The sequence below is a fragment of the Callorhinchus milii genome, unplaced genomic scaffold (assembly GCF_018977255.1).
Source record: "Callorhinchus milii isolate IMCB2004 unplaced genomic scaffold, IMCB_Cmil_1.0 Scaffold3, whole genome shotgun sequence".
Lineage (NCBI taxonomy): Eukaryota > Metazoa > Chordata > Chondrichthyes > Chimaeriformes > Callorhinchidae > Callorhinchus > Callorhinchus milii.
In genome coordinates, this window is record NW_024704744.1 from 31,439,452 (window position 1) to 31,455,421 (window position 15,970).

General features: G+C 38.8%; 1 protein-coding gene across 1 annotated transcript in view; it reads right to left on the reverse strand.

Annotated features, from left to right (window-relative positions):
- The window catches only part of rspo3 (R-spondin 3), a 48,000-nt gene that overhangs the window by 20,263 nt on the left and 11,767 nt on the right, over positions 1-15,970 (reverse strand). The window contains exons 2-4 of the mRNA XM_007899262.2: positions 15,339-15,530; positions 10,941-11,090; positions 7,227-7,424 (exon numbers count right to left, since the gene is read on the reverse strand). Of these exons, the coding sequence (XP_007897453.2) occupies positions 7,227-7,424; positions 10,941-11,090; positions 15,339-15,530 (540 nt within the window). The remainder of the gene's footprint in view (positions 1-7,226; positions 7,425-10,940; positions 11,091-15,338; positions 15,531-15,970) is intronic.

Sequence of the window (15,970 nt, forward strand, 5' to 3'; positions counted from 1 at the left end):
GTTTTGAAAATGTCAGGGGAAGCAGAAATAAAATGTTAATTATCCCCCTCTTAAACATTGGTGCCTATTCTGAACCACTGATACCACACTTTTGGAATCAACTTGATGGAATATTTCCATTAAATTGACATTAATTAAATTGACAAATTGACCGTGCTGTATGATCTCTGTAAATCCTTGTCTAGCTCTATTTATTTCCCAGTGGCAAATTTACACGTTTACAAGTTTTGTTATCAGACATTCTCCACAATAGCTATTTTGCACATTCATTGTCATTGTTCGTTATTAGATATTATCTAATAATGAACAATGAAGTCCTATAGCTCAGCGGTTAGAGTACTCGCCTCGCAAGCGAGAGACCTGGGTTCGATTCCCAGCAAGGCAAAACCTTGGGCAAGTTTCCTTAATCCACACGCCTGATAATAATTCCTCAAGAAAAAGAGCAATAATAAATTGGTCACTTCAATCCATGACTGTTTGTGGGAAACTGGTGTGTGCAATTGGCTGCCACATTTCATCCACAAATATACAGTCAATTCACTTTACAGTATTTTCTGTGAAGCTCTTTGAGATGTCTAGAAGGTGTGAAAAGTGCAATATCAAATGCAAGGATTATTATTATTAAAAGACATTAACAGTGCCAAATAAAACAGGAGCATCAATCAGTTGTGGGCTCTACTCCACAATCATTTTTTTGGTCAGCCGGGTTTCTGAGTCACACGAAAACCCATCACCATCCTGAAGAGTATCCAAACCAAACTGCTGAAAGTTCCACATATGTATGGAAATGTCTGTTTGTCTGATATGGAGTCTGGGGTCTCTCCCTGGAGGGACATAGCCCCACTTACCTAATGCTTGAAAGAGATTTCAGAAATGTATAAATCTAGAGCTTAACTTTAAAAGTTGTTGGGCATTCTGTTATACTGTATTTAGGTCATTAATGTTGTTGAAGAACTTAGCTATGCACACACAGCATGTGCTTCCCTCAAGAGCAGTTCAGAGTGGGAAATATAAATCAGGGTTTGTGCTCCGTATCGCTATGCTGCTGGAAGTGATTTTGCATTGTTTCCAGCAGTATAAGAGGTCTATTAGATCCAATGCTTTAAAAAAAATGTCCTGGATCAGAAGTAATAAAGCCTATTACTGACAAAAATAATAGGAGGTAAACAGCAGAACCCTGAGGACAAGCTGAGTTTAAATTGTGTGCAGTTCACTTTTGGTGAGTTCAAGCTTTGACCCTCGGCGTATGTGAAATATAAACACTGCAGCTCAAAGGATACAGTAATTAGTTTTGAGTTAATTTTAAAAGGCTGCAGCCTGCTGGATAATCATGAGAGAAAGGTCATTAACTACACTGGTGTCCATTACCTATACTTGCAGCTGTGATTACTGCACAATGCTACCAGCATACTACAACTCCAGCCTGCAAGCACTCTGACCTAGTCATAATTTGACTGGACCAGGGTCTCGCCTGGGAATTCAGATGTTTTTCTTTTATACTGAAAGGAAACATAAGACAAGAACTGCATCAGAAAAAGGTTAAATTACAGACATAAAACACCCTTTAGTATTTTTACAATTCATTGCCAATTACACCATAAAAAAGTTAAACACAGGGCATCCCAGCTGCTAGATTTATTAACTTTCTTCTGCACCTTTGGGAAATAAGTCAGCTGAACTCTGCCAGTGGCTGTTTTTATTTTAATGCACAATGTTTCAAACCTGCACACTGTAATTGTAATTTCTGACTATCATGATTTTATAGACTGTTGTATTATATTACACATTCTGGGGTTGAATAGGATCTACAATAATATATGACTTTTGAGGTTTGAAAACTCTTGGCTCATTTCTCTGTTTCACCCAACAGCATTTGACATACTGAAGCACTAGGAATACAATATAAGCCTGGGACCCATTTGTCAAATTGTGTTGTGGCAATAAGTAACCTACAACCTTTTTAGATTAGTAAGAAGCAAGCTGGCTATGCACAGGAAAGTCTCAGTTCCTTTATCTCTTTAGGTAAGTTACAACATGGTCCCTGAAATAATGTATTGTATCATAAAATGCATAAGCTCCCTTTACACCAAGGCTTTCGATTTTAGTTGTAAATTTAAGACTGAACACAACTAAATCTTAAATAAAATGAAAGATAAGTGTCCTGGTCAATAATGCCCCAAATAAAATTGGTCACTTGCTCCATGGCTGTTTGTAGGACAATGCTGTGCGGCAATTGGCTATCACGTTTGCCTACACTCACACCACTTTACTATATACTGTGAAATGCTTTTGAAATGTCTGAATGATGTGATAAGGTGTTATATCAAAAGCAATGATTATTAGTATTATTATAAATAATAATAATGATAATCCTTGTATTTAATATAGCGTCTTACCATGTCATTGAGATCACCAAAAATATGAATCATTTATTATTATTATAATTATTTATTATTACAAATTATTACAAGCATTATAATTATAATACTCAATGGTTATCAATAATTATTGAAATGATTGCTTTTTTAATGATCAATAATTTATTATAATAATTAAAAGAAGACATTTCATTGATGTAACTTCCTGAGCCCCAGGCATGCATATTATGTGTAGGAAAGTGCTAGTACTGTTAGTTCAGTGCCTTGGGACATCCTCCCAACGTGAAAGCCGCTTTACAAATGTAATTTTGTTGTTAATGTCACTTTGTGAGCAGTGCGCTTGCATGGTATATACATGTTGGGAAGGATGTGATGTCACTAGTACTTCCCATAGAAAGCATAACAAACAGGAAGTTATGTTGGTGGCCACCCTATGTGCCGGAAATTGGATATTTTTTCATGGTTTCCTAATGACACGATCATGGAAATATTGGACCCAGACCAATATGCTATAATGAGGCTGCTTGTAGCAAGAATGATCGTTAAATCTTTTTCATACATATTTACCATTGAAAATCTTAAGGTGAAAATAGTGATTTTTTTAATATATGAGATGTGTTATTAAATCTGTTATTAAACTGTTATCCAACCCTCGATTTTTATGTCAGTTTTCTGTGAGTTCTTTTAACATCCCAATTTTCACTGAATTATTATAAATAATTATTGCAATGATTGCTATTTTTGATTATTAGTACAGGATAACACTCCACTGTGCGCTTGTTGCTTTATGAGTGTGTGTGCATGTGCAGACATTTTTCAGCCTGTGTCTGCATATACTGGACATTGAGACACTTTCAACCAGTATTGCTTTAAAATCATAGAGATGTTCTCAACGGATTGCATCAATTACGATCAAATTCTTCCACATGGATTTAATGCAGGTAGCAGCATGAGGACTGAAGAGAGAAAAATACCTACAATCTTCTCTGCCGCATCATCTTATACAGAGCATTTTTTCTTTATTGAACCTCTTACGGCAAGATACAGTGAATGCAGCTTAAACTTTCATGAGTTTTAGTGCCTTGGGACGTCCTTCCAACGTGAAGGGCGCTATATAAATGCAATTTGTTATTGTTGTTGATTTATTTTCCAGAATATTGCCAAGTGGGATTGCATACCAACTGCAGTTAAGATTTACAAGAGCTGAGCTTTGAAACATATCTGAAATTGTCCTCACATAAAGAAACACTTTCAATTCAGTGGAACCCAAATTTGGAGCAAACTTTCTTTACCAAAATGTATCTTTTAAGCAAGTTGCACTAATTTGAAACAGATTTAATGTTTGTGAAATTAAACCAACTTATCCTCAGGGCTGTACGAGTTCATCCAGTTCTGCATGCACAAAAGTGCCTGTGGTGCAATTATTCTATGCAACATTGGTTTCTCAACCTACATTAGAAGTTGAGATCTCACCTAATTACAATAAACACAGGCCAGCTATTGACTACAATATTCTTTAGTTTGGAACAAATTCTCTTGGCTGGATCTGACTGTTTGTGTAAATAGGGATTACTGATACCACAAAGATATCCTTTGAAGCACGGCGTGTGTGAATATCAAAGATCATAAAGTTTCCCACAGCTCACTCAGTGGTAAAATGAAACAACTTTCACAAAATGTAGTCTCCTGCAAGGTTCAGAACGCTAGAGGCTTTTTATAAGTAACAATTTCAGGCAGGAGTGGGCTGTTCATCCATCGAGGATGTCCCTCCAATCTCCTTCCAAAAATAAAATATAACAATAATCCTTGCATTTGATATAGTGCCTTATCACACTGTTGAAAAGCTTCAAAGTGCATTTCACATTTGGAAATTACTGCAAAGTATGACTGTGTATTCTGTAAGTGAATGCGGCAGTCAATTTAGGCAGATCAATGTTGCACAAAGAGCAATGGAGCAAATTATCAATTTTAGCTATGGTATTGCAGGGGGGAAATGGTCAGGGTGAGGGGAGGGAAGGGAGGGAGCGAGGAGGGGGTAGAGAGTCGAGAGGGGAGCTGAAGGCACGGTCAAAGAGAAAGGTCTTGAGACCGGCCTTGAAGGAGGAAAGGGAGGAGGCAAGGCAAAGGCACTGGGGGATAGAGTTCCAGAGCCTAGGGGCTGAGAGGCTGAAGGCCCGGCCACCGATGGTAGGGCGGTTGGGGCGGGGGATGTGGAGCAGACCGGAGCCAGAGGAACGGAGGGTACGAGCAGGTAAGTAGGGGATAGTAGGTCAGAGAGGTAGGAGGGAGCAAGGCCGTGAATGGCCTTGTAGGTGAGGATGAGGATCTTGAATTCGATCCTCTGGGGGATGGGGAGCCAGTGGAGGCGAGCGAGGGTGGGAGTGATGTGGTGACCTTCTGATTCAGAGGCAAGACCGCTATCAATGGAACCAGGCTGATAAGATTTCCTTTGATGGAATTGTCTCCTACAGATGTGAAAAGCATGATGTAAATACAAGTTGTTGAGATCTCTTACTGTAATATCCATAAATCATGTTTGTTTTCAATCACAAAAACTTATCTAGTTCCTTTTAAATACTTTTTTTGGATTCTTTCTTAGATTCCACCACCTATGCTGATAGTTTGTTCCACATGCCTAACATCATTTTTATAAAAAAAACTTTGCTGCCATACCTATTTACTTTCCTTCTTATTATAAAGCTAAGAATCCTTTTTCTTTAATTTTGCACACAACAAAGAAACTTACCTGAATCCAAATTTTCCAAACCTTCTACAATTTGAAAATTTCCCCTTTATCTTCTCTGTTCAAAAAGAAAATGTCCAGGGTAGCCAACCTCACCTCTGATTTTGAACTTCTAGAATTATTACAGTAACCTTCCCACCAACAGCCAAATAATCTTTGAGAAATGTGGAGATTATGTGATATGTGATGGATAAACTGGATGCATCTATACAGCCAAAGCCTGAGAATCATTTTGAATCAATATAATATAGATCATTTGCTTGTAATACTGAGTCTAGATCAAGGTATCCACATCCAATTTCAAAATCATCTTTCCATTTAAAATTTGCACCAATACTGATTGAACCTAACATTTTTTTTAATGATCTGGAGACATTGTATTGTCACTTTATGGACCTGTCCACTAAAACAACATCTGTCTCCTGCTAAAATACCTCAATCTGATTTTCATTGAATACATAATTCACATTGCCTGCTCTTCTGCCAATCTCAGAACTTTACATTTCTACAAAGTAAATTTAATTTACGACCTCCCTGCCACATTCTGCATGTTTCTGAAACAGAAGCCCCAAATTATTCATTTGCATTCTTTCGAACTCCATTCTAGCAAGCTGTGGCAACGACAGAAGGACAGATTCCAGTTATACCCCGAATCTGCACTTTAGAGTCCCTGTTAGGTTGACTTTGCCAAACTGTTCCTTTGTTTTATATAGGAGATCAAGAGGTGGTCTTTCTGGAGGGATTATGAACTGTAGAACTGGCAGGTTACGGCATGGAAAAAGCTCTCTCCTTAAAGCAATGATTAGTGCGGTTTGCAATGAACTTTTTTGTAATCCCTGCTGTTCACAGACGATTCAAAAAATGTTTTGTAGAGGAGCATTTCTTGTAATATTATAAAATGTGTTGATTATATCAAATTGTACAGGTAAATATATGGAGAAAAAAAATAACAGCTACCTCACAAAATCTAGTGATCTAGTGCACTAACTCAAACTTCTCTTCAAGACATTTCAAATCCATTTCATAGTGTTTTCCTTGAAATGGCAGAGATTGATTCAGTGAAAATGCAGCACTGCAATGTTTCAGGACATGGGATAGTTTCACTTTTGTAGCTTGAACGCTGTTTATCTACAGAGACACACTTGACTGTTAATCTTTGCTCTTCACCAGTGCAATTATACCAGGGTCCCATTTGGGAGGAAACATGAACTGACCTGGAAATCCAGTAACCAAATTGGACTTGGTTTGAGTTTATTTATGAACCTTGCACTCTGGTCAAATTCATTTTGGGTGTAGATATACCTGACAGTTGAAGTGAAAAGGTCAACCAACTCAGCGTAGATCAAGGATTGAACCTGGGATTTTCCACATTCTCTAAGATTCATAACACTGGCAATACTGGAATAGTGACTTATATGAAGCACCACAGTTCCAATAAAACATGCAACCAAGCTTGTGGCACTTGCATCTATCAGTCCTTATAGTAAACCACATCTCCTCTTTCAAAATGTACTTGGAGCTTTATTTTCATTATACAATGGTTCTTTGGTTCACAACTAAAACACCCATCCCATGTTATCTGAATAAAATCAATGAAGTGGATTATAGCTTGCAGAAAACTATGATCTGAATTGTCTGCTTTCACTAAAGACTTTGCTTCCAGTGTATAGTTGCAACATGTGTTACTGATTCCTCATAGCTAGTAATTTGTTGATTATTCAAGCTCTTTATAGTCACTTCAGAAGTTATTCAGGCAATTTCAATAGGATTCCTGCCATGCGTAATATTATGCATCTGTTTGCTATAACCCCAAGATTCTAATGTCTTTCATCAACAAAAATGCAGAAAGAATTGCAATTGGATAGTAAAGCAGTCATAGTTTACTGCATATTCAAATGAAAACATAAATCGTTATTGTCTTAGCTAAACATTGGTGAGCTCCAATATCCAACCCTGCTGATAAAGAATGTGTATGATAACAGTATTGATTCCTTACATTAAAAGGCTCAGTAATTTAGGGTCTTCCTGATGGATAATATACAGTTGCTGTAGTTTTTCAGTGACCCACTATCTCATCAGAGCTGACTGCCCCTGGATCCTCTTACCTTTTCCTCCTTTGGGGCACCGTTTTTTCTGGACAGTACACTTCCTTGTCTCACTGGTCTTCGGACATGGGTTCCCATGTGCTGAAGAGCGCTGCACAATCTCTCGGCTCCTCGACTCACTGCCTTTCCGGAAGCCGCATGTCTTCCCTCGCTTTGTGCAGGGGCTCCACAGACTCCACTCACTTACTTCACAGTGTACTGTAAATGGATAAACAACATTTTTCACATTTTCTTTTCCATTTGTGTATTCATGCAAGTAGACCAAGGTTTTGAGTGATAAATTATTTTTTTGCTAATGGCTGTTCAGCATTGTGGGGTGATCAGAAGTCCTGCAAAAATGCATGAACACTGTTTTTTCAACATAATAATAATAATCCTTGCATTTGATATAGCGCTTTTCATGTCAGGAGGACGTCCCAAAGCGCTTCACAGAACACACTGTAAAGTGAATTGACTGTATATTTGTGGGCGAACGCGGCAGCCAATTGTGCACAGCAATGTCCCACAAACAGTCGTAGATTGAAAATGACCAATTTATTATTGTTTTTGGTTTTGGAGGGATTATTATTAGGCGTGTGGAGTAAGGAAACTTGCCCAAAGTTTCGCCCTGCCTGGAATTGAACTCAGGTCTCTCACTTGGAAAGCGAGTGCTCTAACCACTGAGCTACAGGACTCCACGACATCCTGATACTAGGCTAACTTATTTTGTATCAAATCATTCTTGGTGATTTTTATACTTATAAAGATGAACAACGACAGCCATGGAAAATAGAACACTTTTCCCTTTGGCATCTGTTTTAGGATGAAATATTGGACGTGTCCAAATTCCACTTAATCTTAGCCTATAGTACCATTTAGTCCCAAAATTTAAGAACACCCCTCTCTCCTCAAAACAGCACCCGTTGCCTTAGTTCCTCCGGGTCTGGCCTCCTCCTTGTCCCCCGAGTCCTCCGCTCCACCCTCCACCCCAACAAAATTGATGCATTTTTTCAAGACTCAGCTGTGAATGGAACGTGTGTTATTTGGGGGAAAACAGATTAGTTCCATTTTCAGATCTCTCTTTAAGAAGTGACACTGTAAAACTTTTTTGGGTGGAATTGTGCTATTTTAGTCTAAGAACACACTCATTGAAAGACTAGGTCATTTGATCTTAATTAAAGTCTCATTTCCAAACATCCTGAATTTGGCAAATTCTTAAATGTAACCTCAATTTCGAAGCTATTTTACTGTAAGTTTGCTTAAGAAACTATGTGAAACAGGCTTTAACGTTAAGACGGAATTCAACAATTTGCCAAATTCTGGACACTCTAAAACGCTTCATAAATCAAGTAAATTTATCCCAGCTGTGAGAAATGAACAGAAAGATTTAAATTTCAAAAACTATGAAATAAAATGAAAAGAGAATATATAATAATCTTTGTATTAGGTGTCCGCCTGGCTCAATTGGTAGCACTCTCACTTCTCTAGTCAGAAGGTTGTGAGTTCAAGCCCCACAATAGCTTTTTTCAATTGAGTGCTATTGGGGTCCTGCATTATTGGCGGTGCCGTCCTCACATTAGACATTTAACTGGGGTTCTTTCTGCTCATTTAGGTGGATGTTAAAGACCCATTTTGCTATCCAAAAAGTGAAGGGACTTCCCCTGGTGTTTTGGCCAACAATCCTCCAGATAAAATTGCTCATTTATTTCATGTCCCACAAACAGCTATGAAGTGAATGACCAATTTTATTTGGAGGATTGTTGGCCAGGATAATGGGAGAAACGCTCTCCTCTTTTTGAATAGTGTGATTAAATTGTTTACATCCATCTAAGATGACAGATAGGATCTTTTTAAATAATTGTAGAAAGCAGGACATTGTTAGCAGAACTAAAGCATTTTGAATGTTTTGTTTTTATTTTGTAGCTCAGGATTAATAGTAATTATGAAACTTGAGCAGCTTTCTTACAATTAATAGTACTGTTGCTTTCAGTGGTCTGCTTTGTAAACTGAAACCTGAAGGCTAATTGTCCTTGGCTCAAGAAGACTGGATATTTTGTCTACTTTCAGTAGTTAAGAGATTAAAACAATTAAGTAGAGATGATCTGATAATCTTAATGGGACCAGACTCTAATATGTTGCAACACATTCACTTCTCCACCCATGGTAACCTTTCATGTCCAGAAAATGTCTCAAAGCACTTCACAGAATTTACTGTAAAGTGTAGTGTATTTTGAAGGCAAAGATGGCAGCCAATTTGCACACAACCACGTCCCACACACAGCCATTAAGTGAATAACGATATTAAATCTGGGGGATTGTTGGTTAGGACAATGGGAGAAACTCCCTTCTTTTTTTGAATTGTGCCATAGGATCTTCAATGTCCACCTGAACAGGCAGATGGGAACTCAATTTAAATTCTCATCTCTCACAATACAGCATTGCGTAGGAGCTTCAACCATGACTACGTGAATTCAAAGTCCCAACATGGGGATTAATGCACAGCCTTCTGCATCAGCGGCAAGAGTGCTACCGGCTGACATCTGATTAATACTGTACCATGGTTGATAATATATCACATTGGTATGCTACATTTTTCACCCCGATATCAGCTGGATATTTTTCTTTGCCGTTTATTTTTCTCTGGCTTGCAACTCTCTTTCTCTCCCTCAATATAGTTTATGTGTTCTTTTATTTTGTTTGGTCAGCTAGGTGTTGCATGAGCAGAAACAATCATCATGCTTAAGAGTATCCAAACCAAACTATTGAGACTTGCTCGTATGTATGGTTACTGTTTATGTGCCCTTTTAGTTGTTTATTATTGTAACACAAGAAAATCTGCTTTCTATTTCATGAATGCTTTCCTCAGTTTTTAAAATATTTTTATAATGGGATCACATGGAATCCTATAAAGTGATTCGAGACATTTTCCTGACATGAAAGGTTAATGTTGGTGGAGAAAAGAATGTGTTCAGCAGCTTTTCATGTGAGGCTGCTGAAATGCTCGTCCATGCCTTTGTCACCTCCCGCCTCGACTACACAAACACCCTCCTCGCTAGTCTCCCTTGCTCCACTATTCACAAAATTCACTATTCAGAAAACTCAGCCGCCTGCATTCTCACCCGCACTAAACATGTACCTCCCAGTCCTTGTCAAACTCCATTGGCTGTCTGACACAAGCGGATCGATTTCAAGATCCTCACCCTTGTATCTAAATTCCTTCACAACCTGATACCCACCTATGTCCAACCTGCTCTCTCCTTACTCTACTACCTGCTGCCTCCACTTGACTGGCTCCAGCCTTCTCCTTGTCCCCTGGTCCCTCCGCTCCACCAACGGCGGCCGTGCTTTCAGCCACTACACCTCGAAGCTGTGGGACTCTCTCCCTCAATTCCTTCACCTTGCCCCCTCTCTCCTCATTTTCAGGTCGCTCTTGGAAGACCTTCCTTTTCATCTGTGCCTAAAGTCATCTTCCCCCTCCCACTGGCTCGGAATCGAGCTCAGCCCCTGCTAAGCACTCTGAGATGCCCCCGGAGTGAAGGGTGCTATATAAATGCAAGTTGTTGTTGTTGTTGAATATCACGTCACACCATGCTCGGTCCACAGACTGTAAACTGTATGCATCACTGTGAGAGGGTGGGAGAAGCAAACTGGAATATTGTTGTGTCAATTTAAACCTGTAATTTTTCAACACCATTCAATTCATCATTCTCTCATATGATGAGCAGGACTGCTTACCGGCAGTAGCACACTCCATTGTCTGATTATTAGGAGTAAACCCTTCAGGGCAGATGTCAAAACACCTTCCTTTATGCAAATAGAATCCCGCTTTGCATTTTGTACAGAAATTTTTGTTGAAGCAGGTATCACAGTTGTCTGCTCTGCATCCTGAAACAGATATTATTATAAAAATGGGTTATATCTTGTGCAGTGGTAAGCAAGTTTCAGGTGACATTCAATTTAAATTTAATGAACAACAGTGTTTCTTTCTGTGTTATTGATAGGCTAAATTAAAAACATTGCTAATCTCAACTAGGGGGTAGCAGGTGGGAGGGGGGGGGGGGTGCATAAAATGAGGGAGGGGGGAAACTAGTCACGGTTTCAGCCTCTATCCCTATCGAGAAACCCCGGTTGGATTTGCATGTGAGGTTGGGATGCCCCTAGCAATTAAATAACCAGGCATATGTGGGAGCTACTGGAAGATGATCAGTTCCCATAAAACAAGAGCCAAGGAGAAGTGAGGACTTCGATATCTTCAGGAATGAAAGAGCCAATTTGAGAGAACTGTAGGACAAAATATTAGCGCATAGAGAAAATAAAAGTACTGCATTGCAGGAGTCCTGTGACTCAGTGGTTAGAGCCCTCGGCCCTCACAAGCAAGAGACCTGAGTTAGATTCCCGGCAGGGTGAATCCATGGGTAAGTTTCCTTACTCTATATGCCTGATAATAATTCCTCAAGAAAATAACCCAATAATAAAATTGGTCACTTCAATCCACGACTGTTTGTGGAACAATGCTGTGCGCAATTGACGCAATACAGTCAATTCACTTTGCAGTATATTGTGTGAAGCACTTTGAGATATCTAGAAGACGTGAAAAGCTCTATATCAAATGCAAAGATTATTATTATTATGATTGCAAATGGATATGTCTTAGTGTACAGCCCTGAAGGTCTTCAATCTCATGTGTAATAGTGAGATTGCGCAATGGCTATGTGTAAGTGTGTAAAAGGCCAGGAATTCCTTGCTCTCCTTAATTTACAGAAAGTTATTGCAATTTACTAACATCTCATTTTATGAGATCATCATATTCTAACATTGTTCAGTATCTGCCAATAATATTAAACGGTGTGATTGGTAGCGCCCTTTAAACTTAAACCTCTCAAAATATACAAAGTAACCACAAAGAAAACAAACAATCTTAGAAGCTGAAAGAGATTTGGAATGAGAAATCAACAACTCCCCAGTGTTTGGAAAGCAATGCTGCAAAATTGTGACATTTTGGCACCAGGTCCTGAAATAGATGAGAATGGATTACAAACTGAAACATATAGAACGTAGAGCTCAAAATGGTAAGTCCAACCTTTACAAGATAGGCAGACTGCCTAAAACTGTAGTTCAGAGTCTATAACAAAAGTTAAACTGAATCAGGGTGCAGAGGCAAGATGTCTTGTATCGAAAAGACTACAAGCTTCACAGTGAAGTGGATCTTGTCAGCTGTGGTTTGCTCATGATGACCAGCAAGCTGGAGTCAAACACAATAGTAAAAAACAACTTTATAACTAACAAATGTTTGTGGGATTTCACCCAAATGGAAGCTGGAGCTGTATGTTCTGGCATTGAATAATATATTAGTGAAACAACATCGGCCTCATTGCCAGAAGTACAAAGTTTTTGAACTTGAGTTGCAGGGACAGAAAGCAGGATTCAATGCTTCCATGGGGATATTCAAATAAGATGATATTAGCATTAGGTGTAATTTCATTTTGTTTAATGGATTTTTTTTCTCTTGTGTTGAACATATTAGCGAAAACGTCAGGGTGTTAAAACACAGATTTTCAGTTCTATCTTTAACAATACTGCACAGCATCTACTAGACAGAGAACAAGCTCATTATTAACTGCAAATTTCATGACAATTTTATTTATCCTTCAGTGTATCCATCCTCTTGAGGAACAGCACAGAGTGCTCACACTGCTCCTGCTCATAACAAAGAAACATGATCTATTCCCATATGATTAAAATAAATAGTTTATTTAAAAAACACAAGCCAAGGAGTAATTTCAATATGGTAAGCCATTCTTGGGCGTTTAGAGGCCAGTAATAATTCACTTGAATTTTTCTCACTCGTCGGGTTTACACTACACATTTGGTAGTGAATCCCTATGAGTTCATCATCAGTTCACCACCAATTCAGAACTTAAATAGGAATCAAATAGCACAAATCCCATTGTGGCCCACCTCCAAGCATTCCCCAGAGGGAAGTTTTTGCAGGCACACACTGTAAACACAGCAGGTGCAGAGAGCAATACAGTACATATTTATATTTATATAGCACTTTTCACGTTAGGAGGATGACTCAAGGACTGAACAATCCTGGATTGCTTGTTTATCCATGTTCCTTTCAAAGTTTTAGGGACATACAAACATGTTTTATTAAATAACTGATTCTCTTTAAAGAAATAATTATCTTATTGAAGAACTGACTCTTCATTAAAGTTAGAAACCAAACCCTCAGTTTTAGTGTTCTGTTTACGCATCAAGGCACATTTCGATAGAATGGCATAATCATGGGTGTGNTTTTTTTCTGGCACAATTGAGAGCAGTGTGGAAGAGTCATTGTGGATCTGGCTTTCCACTGCTGGAAGTGAAGAGCTTTGCTCTGAGCATTATTATGGCAGCTGTCATTTTAAAATATAACTTGAATGCCAGAGCACTTTGCATACAATTTTTCAAACCAAAAAATAGTTCAATGAGTACATAAGGCAATAAGAACCCAAACCTCAGATAGCTATCTCTAGTACCCTTTTGGGACTATGCAATGTGAATCACCACTGAAGTTAGGTTATAGCTCCTCCACTGGCCAATACCAATAAATGCAGATATTGAGCCAAGTACATATCTGAGAGGCTCAAATTTCTCAACATTTTAAATTGAGCAGAATTTTTAAAAATTCTTTAGTTTAACCTTAATTTTTAAGTTGTCTTCCACAATTTATTTCAAGACTGAATGTATTTATTTTCCCAAATTTCACATAATCTTAAACTTGAAAACAAAGATGCTAAGACTATTTTCAAATCTCAGATTAATCCCAGTAGAATTACTATTAAGAAAATTCATTGCAGTACTTCTGAAGTAAATACTGACAAATTAACTCTCAATTATCAAAATAATAATGCATTTTGGGGGATCATGATAAATATTGTCATTGCAATGAGGTGTCAAAACTTTACAAAACCATATTACACAGGTATCATCTTGGCTGTTGGGAGCACTTTTGCCTCTGAGTCAGATGGTTGTGAGTTCACAACCTTTTGGGTTCAGAATGTCTTGCTTGACCCTCAACTGTTCTTTCTATCCCACATCCATGCCATGACCCACTCTGCCTTGCCCCACATCTGCAACATCGTCCGGCTCCGCCACTGGCTCTCCCCTCACCCATGCATTTATTACATCTAGGCTCTACTGCTTGTTGGTCTTCCCATCTCTTCCCTCTACAAGCTGCAGATCATCCAGAACTCCATGACCCCCATCACCCATACCCTCATCCGGCTCCACTGGCTCACCATCCCCCAGAGGATAGAGTTCAAAATTCTCATCCTTATCATCAAAGCTTTCCATGGCCTTGCTCCTTCCTAACTTTGTGACCTGCTAACACAGGCCTTTGGTTGAGATATTAAATTCACATCCTGTATGCTTGTCCAGGTGGATGTTAAAGATCCTGTGGCACTAATTGATAAGAGAAGAGAGTTTCTGGCAGTGCTGTGGCAAACAATCACCCAGATAAAATTCAGTTTTTAGCTATTTGTACGACAGTGCTGCTATGTTCATCTACAAAATATACAAGCACATTTTGCAGCAAAATCCTGTGAAGTGTTTTGAGATGTCCTCTGATGTAAAAAGTGCTAAATCAAATGCAAGGATTATTAAATAATATTTGCATTGTGGCTTCTACAATGAAACAGCAAATGTATTAACTTTAGAGTCCACAAAATTGCCATCCAGTCAGCTATATGAAGTGCTTTGACCTCATGATGTGATAGCTGCCTCACAAATGACAATTGTTGATGAGTTAGCTAATCTCAGTGAAGGTGATACTACAGTTTGAATATACTGCTGATGCATGTTATCAACGCTTATAGGTGATGAAGACACATTGGGGAAAGATACCAGAGGGAACCTGGGGCTCATGGAATTAATGTCCAGTTAAAGAAAAAAGGACAAAACTAAAAATAGTCCTGAGCCCTATTCAACTGTTGCACTTAACTCCCTTATCTGATAGATCGATCATATTTATTATTATTTTTCACAAGACTCAAATCAGTGCCAGATTAGTACAGATGGCTTTTGAAAATAAAAATTTGCACTGTACAATGGTGGCTTGAGCAAAGGCATTACACTGTTTTTAACACTTACTTGTGCATTTGTTCATTTCTCGTGTTCGGATTCCATAGTATCCACTTGGGCAGGAGGAGAGACAGACACCAGTCTGCCTCATCCCATTCCTCTCCAAAAAGAAGAAGAGTCTGGGTTTACATGACAGGCATCCATTGTACTCAGAACATCGATCACACCCGTTAGGACAACCTTGTCCCACATTTGTGTTCGCTGTAAGGAAAACAATAACAATTATTAGATTGGCTATTAACACTGCATTTAGTATTATAATGTCAGACATATGTTCAAACATCAAACAAATAACAGAAGTCACTGGGAACACTCAGCAGGTCAGGCAGCATCTATGGAGAAAGGAAAGTGAGTCAACGTTTCGGTTCCATGACCCTTCGTCAGAACTGGGGCATGTTGGGAGGTGGAGGCTTTTAAGGGCTAACAGAGAGGTGGGAGGCAGAACAAGAAAGACAAAGGAGAAAATGGGGTAGAGGGCAGGGGATGATTCCTCCCAACATGCCCCAGTTCTGATGAAGGGTCGTGGACTTGAAACATTGACTCTCTTTCCTTTCTCCATAGATGCTGCCTGACCTGCTGAGTGTTCCCAGCAATTTCTGGTTTTGTTTCAGATTTCCAGCAGCTGCAGTATTTTGTGTTTT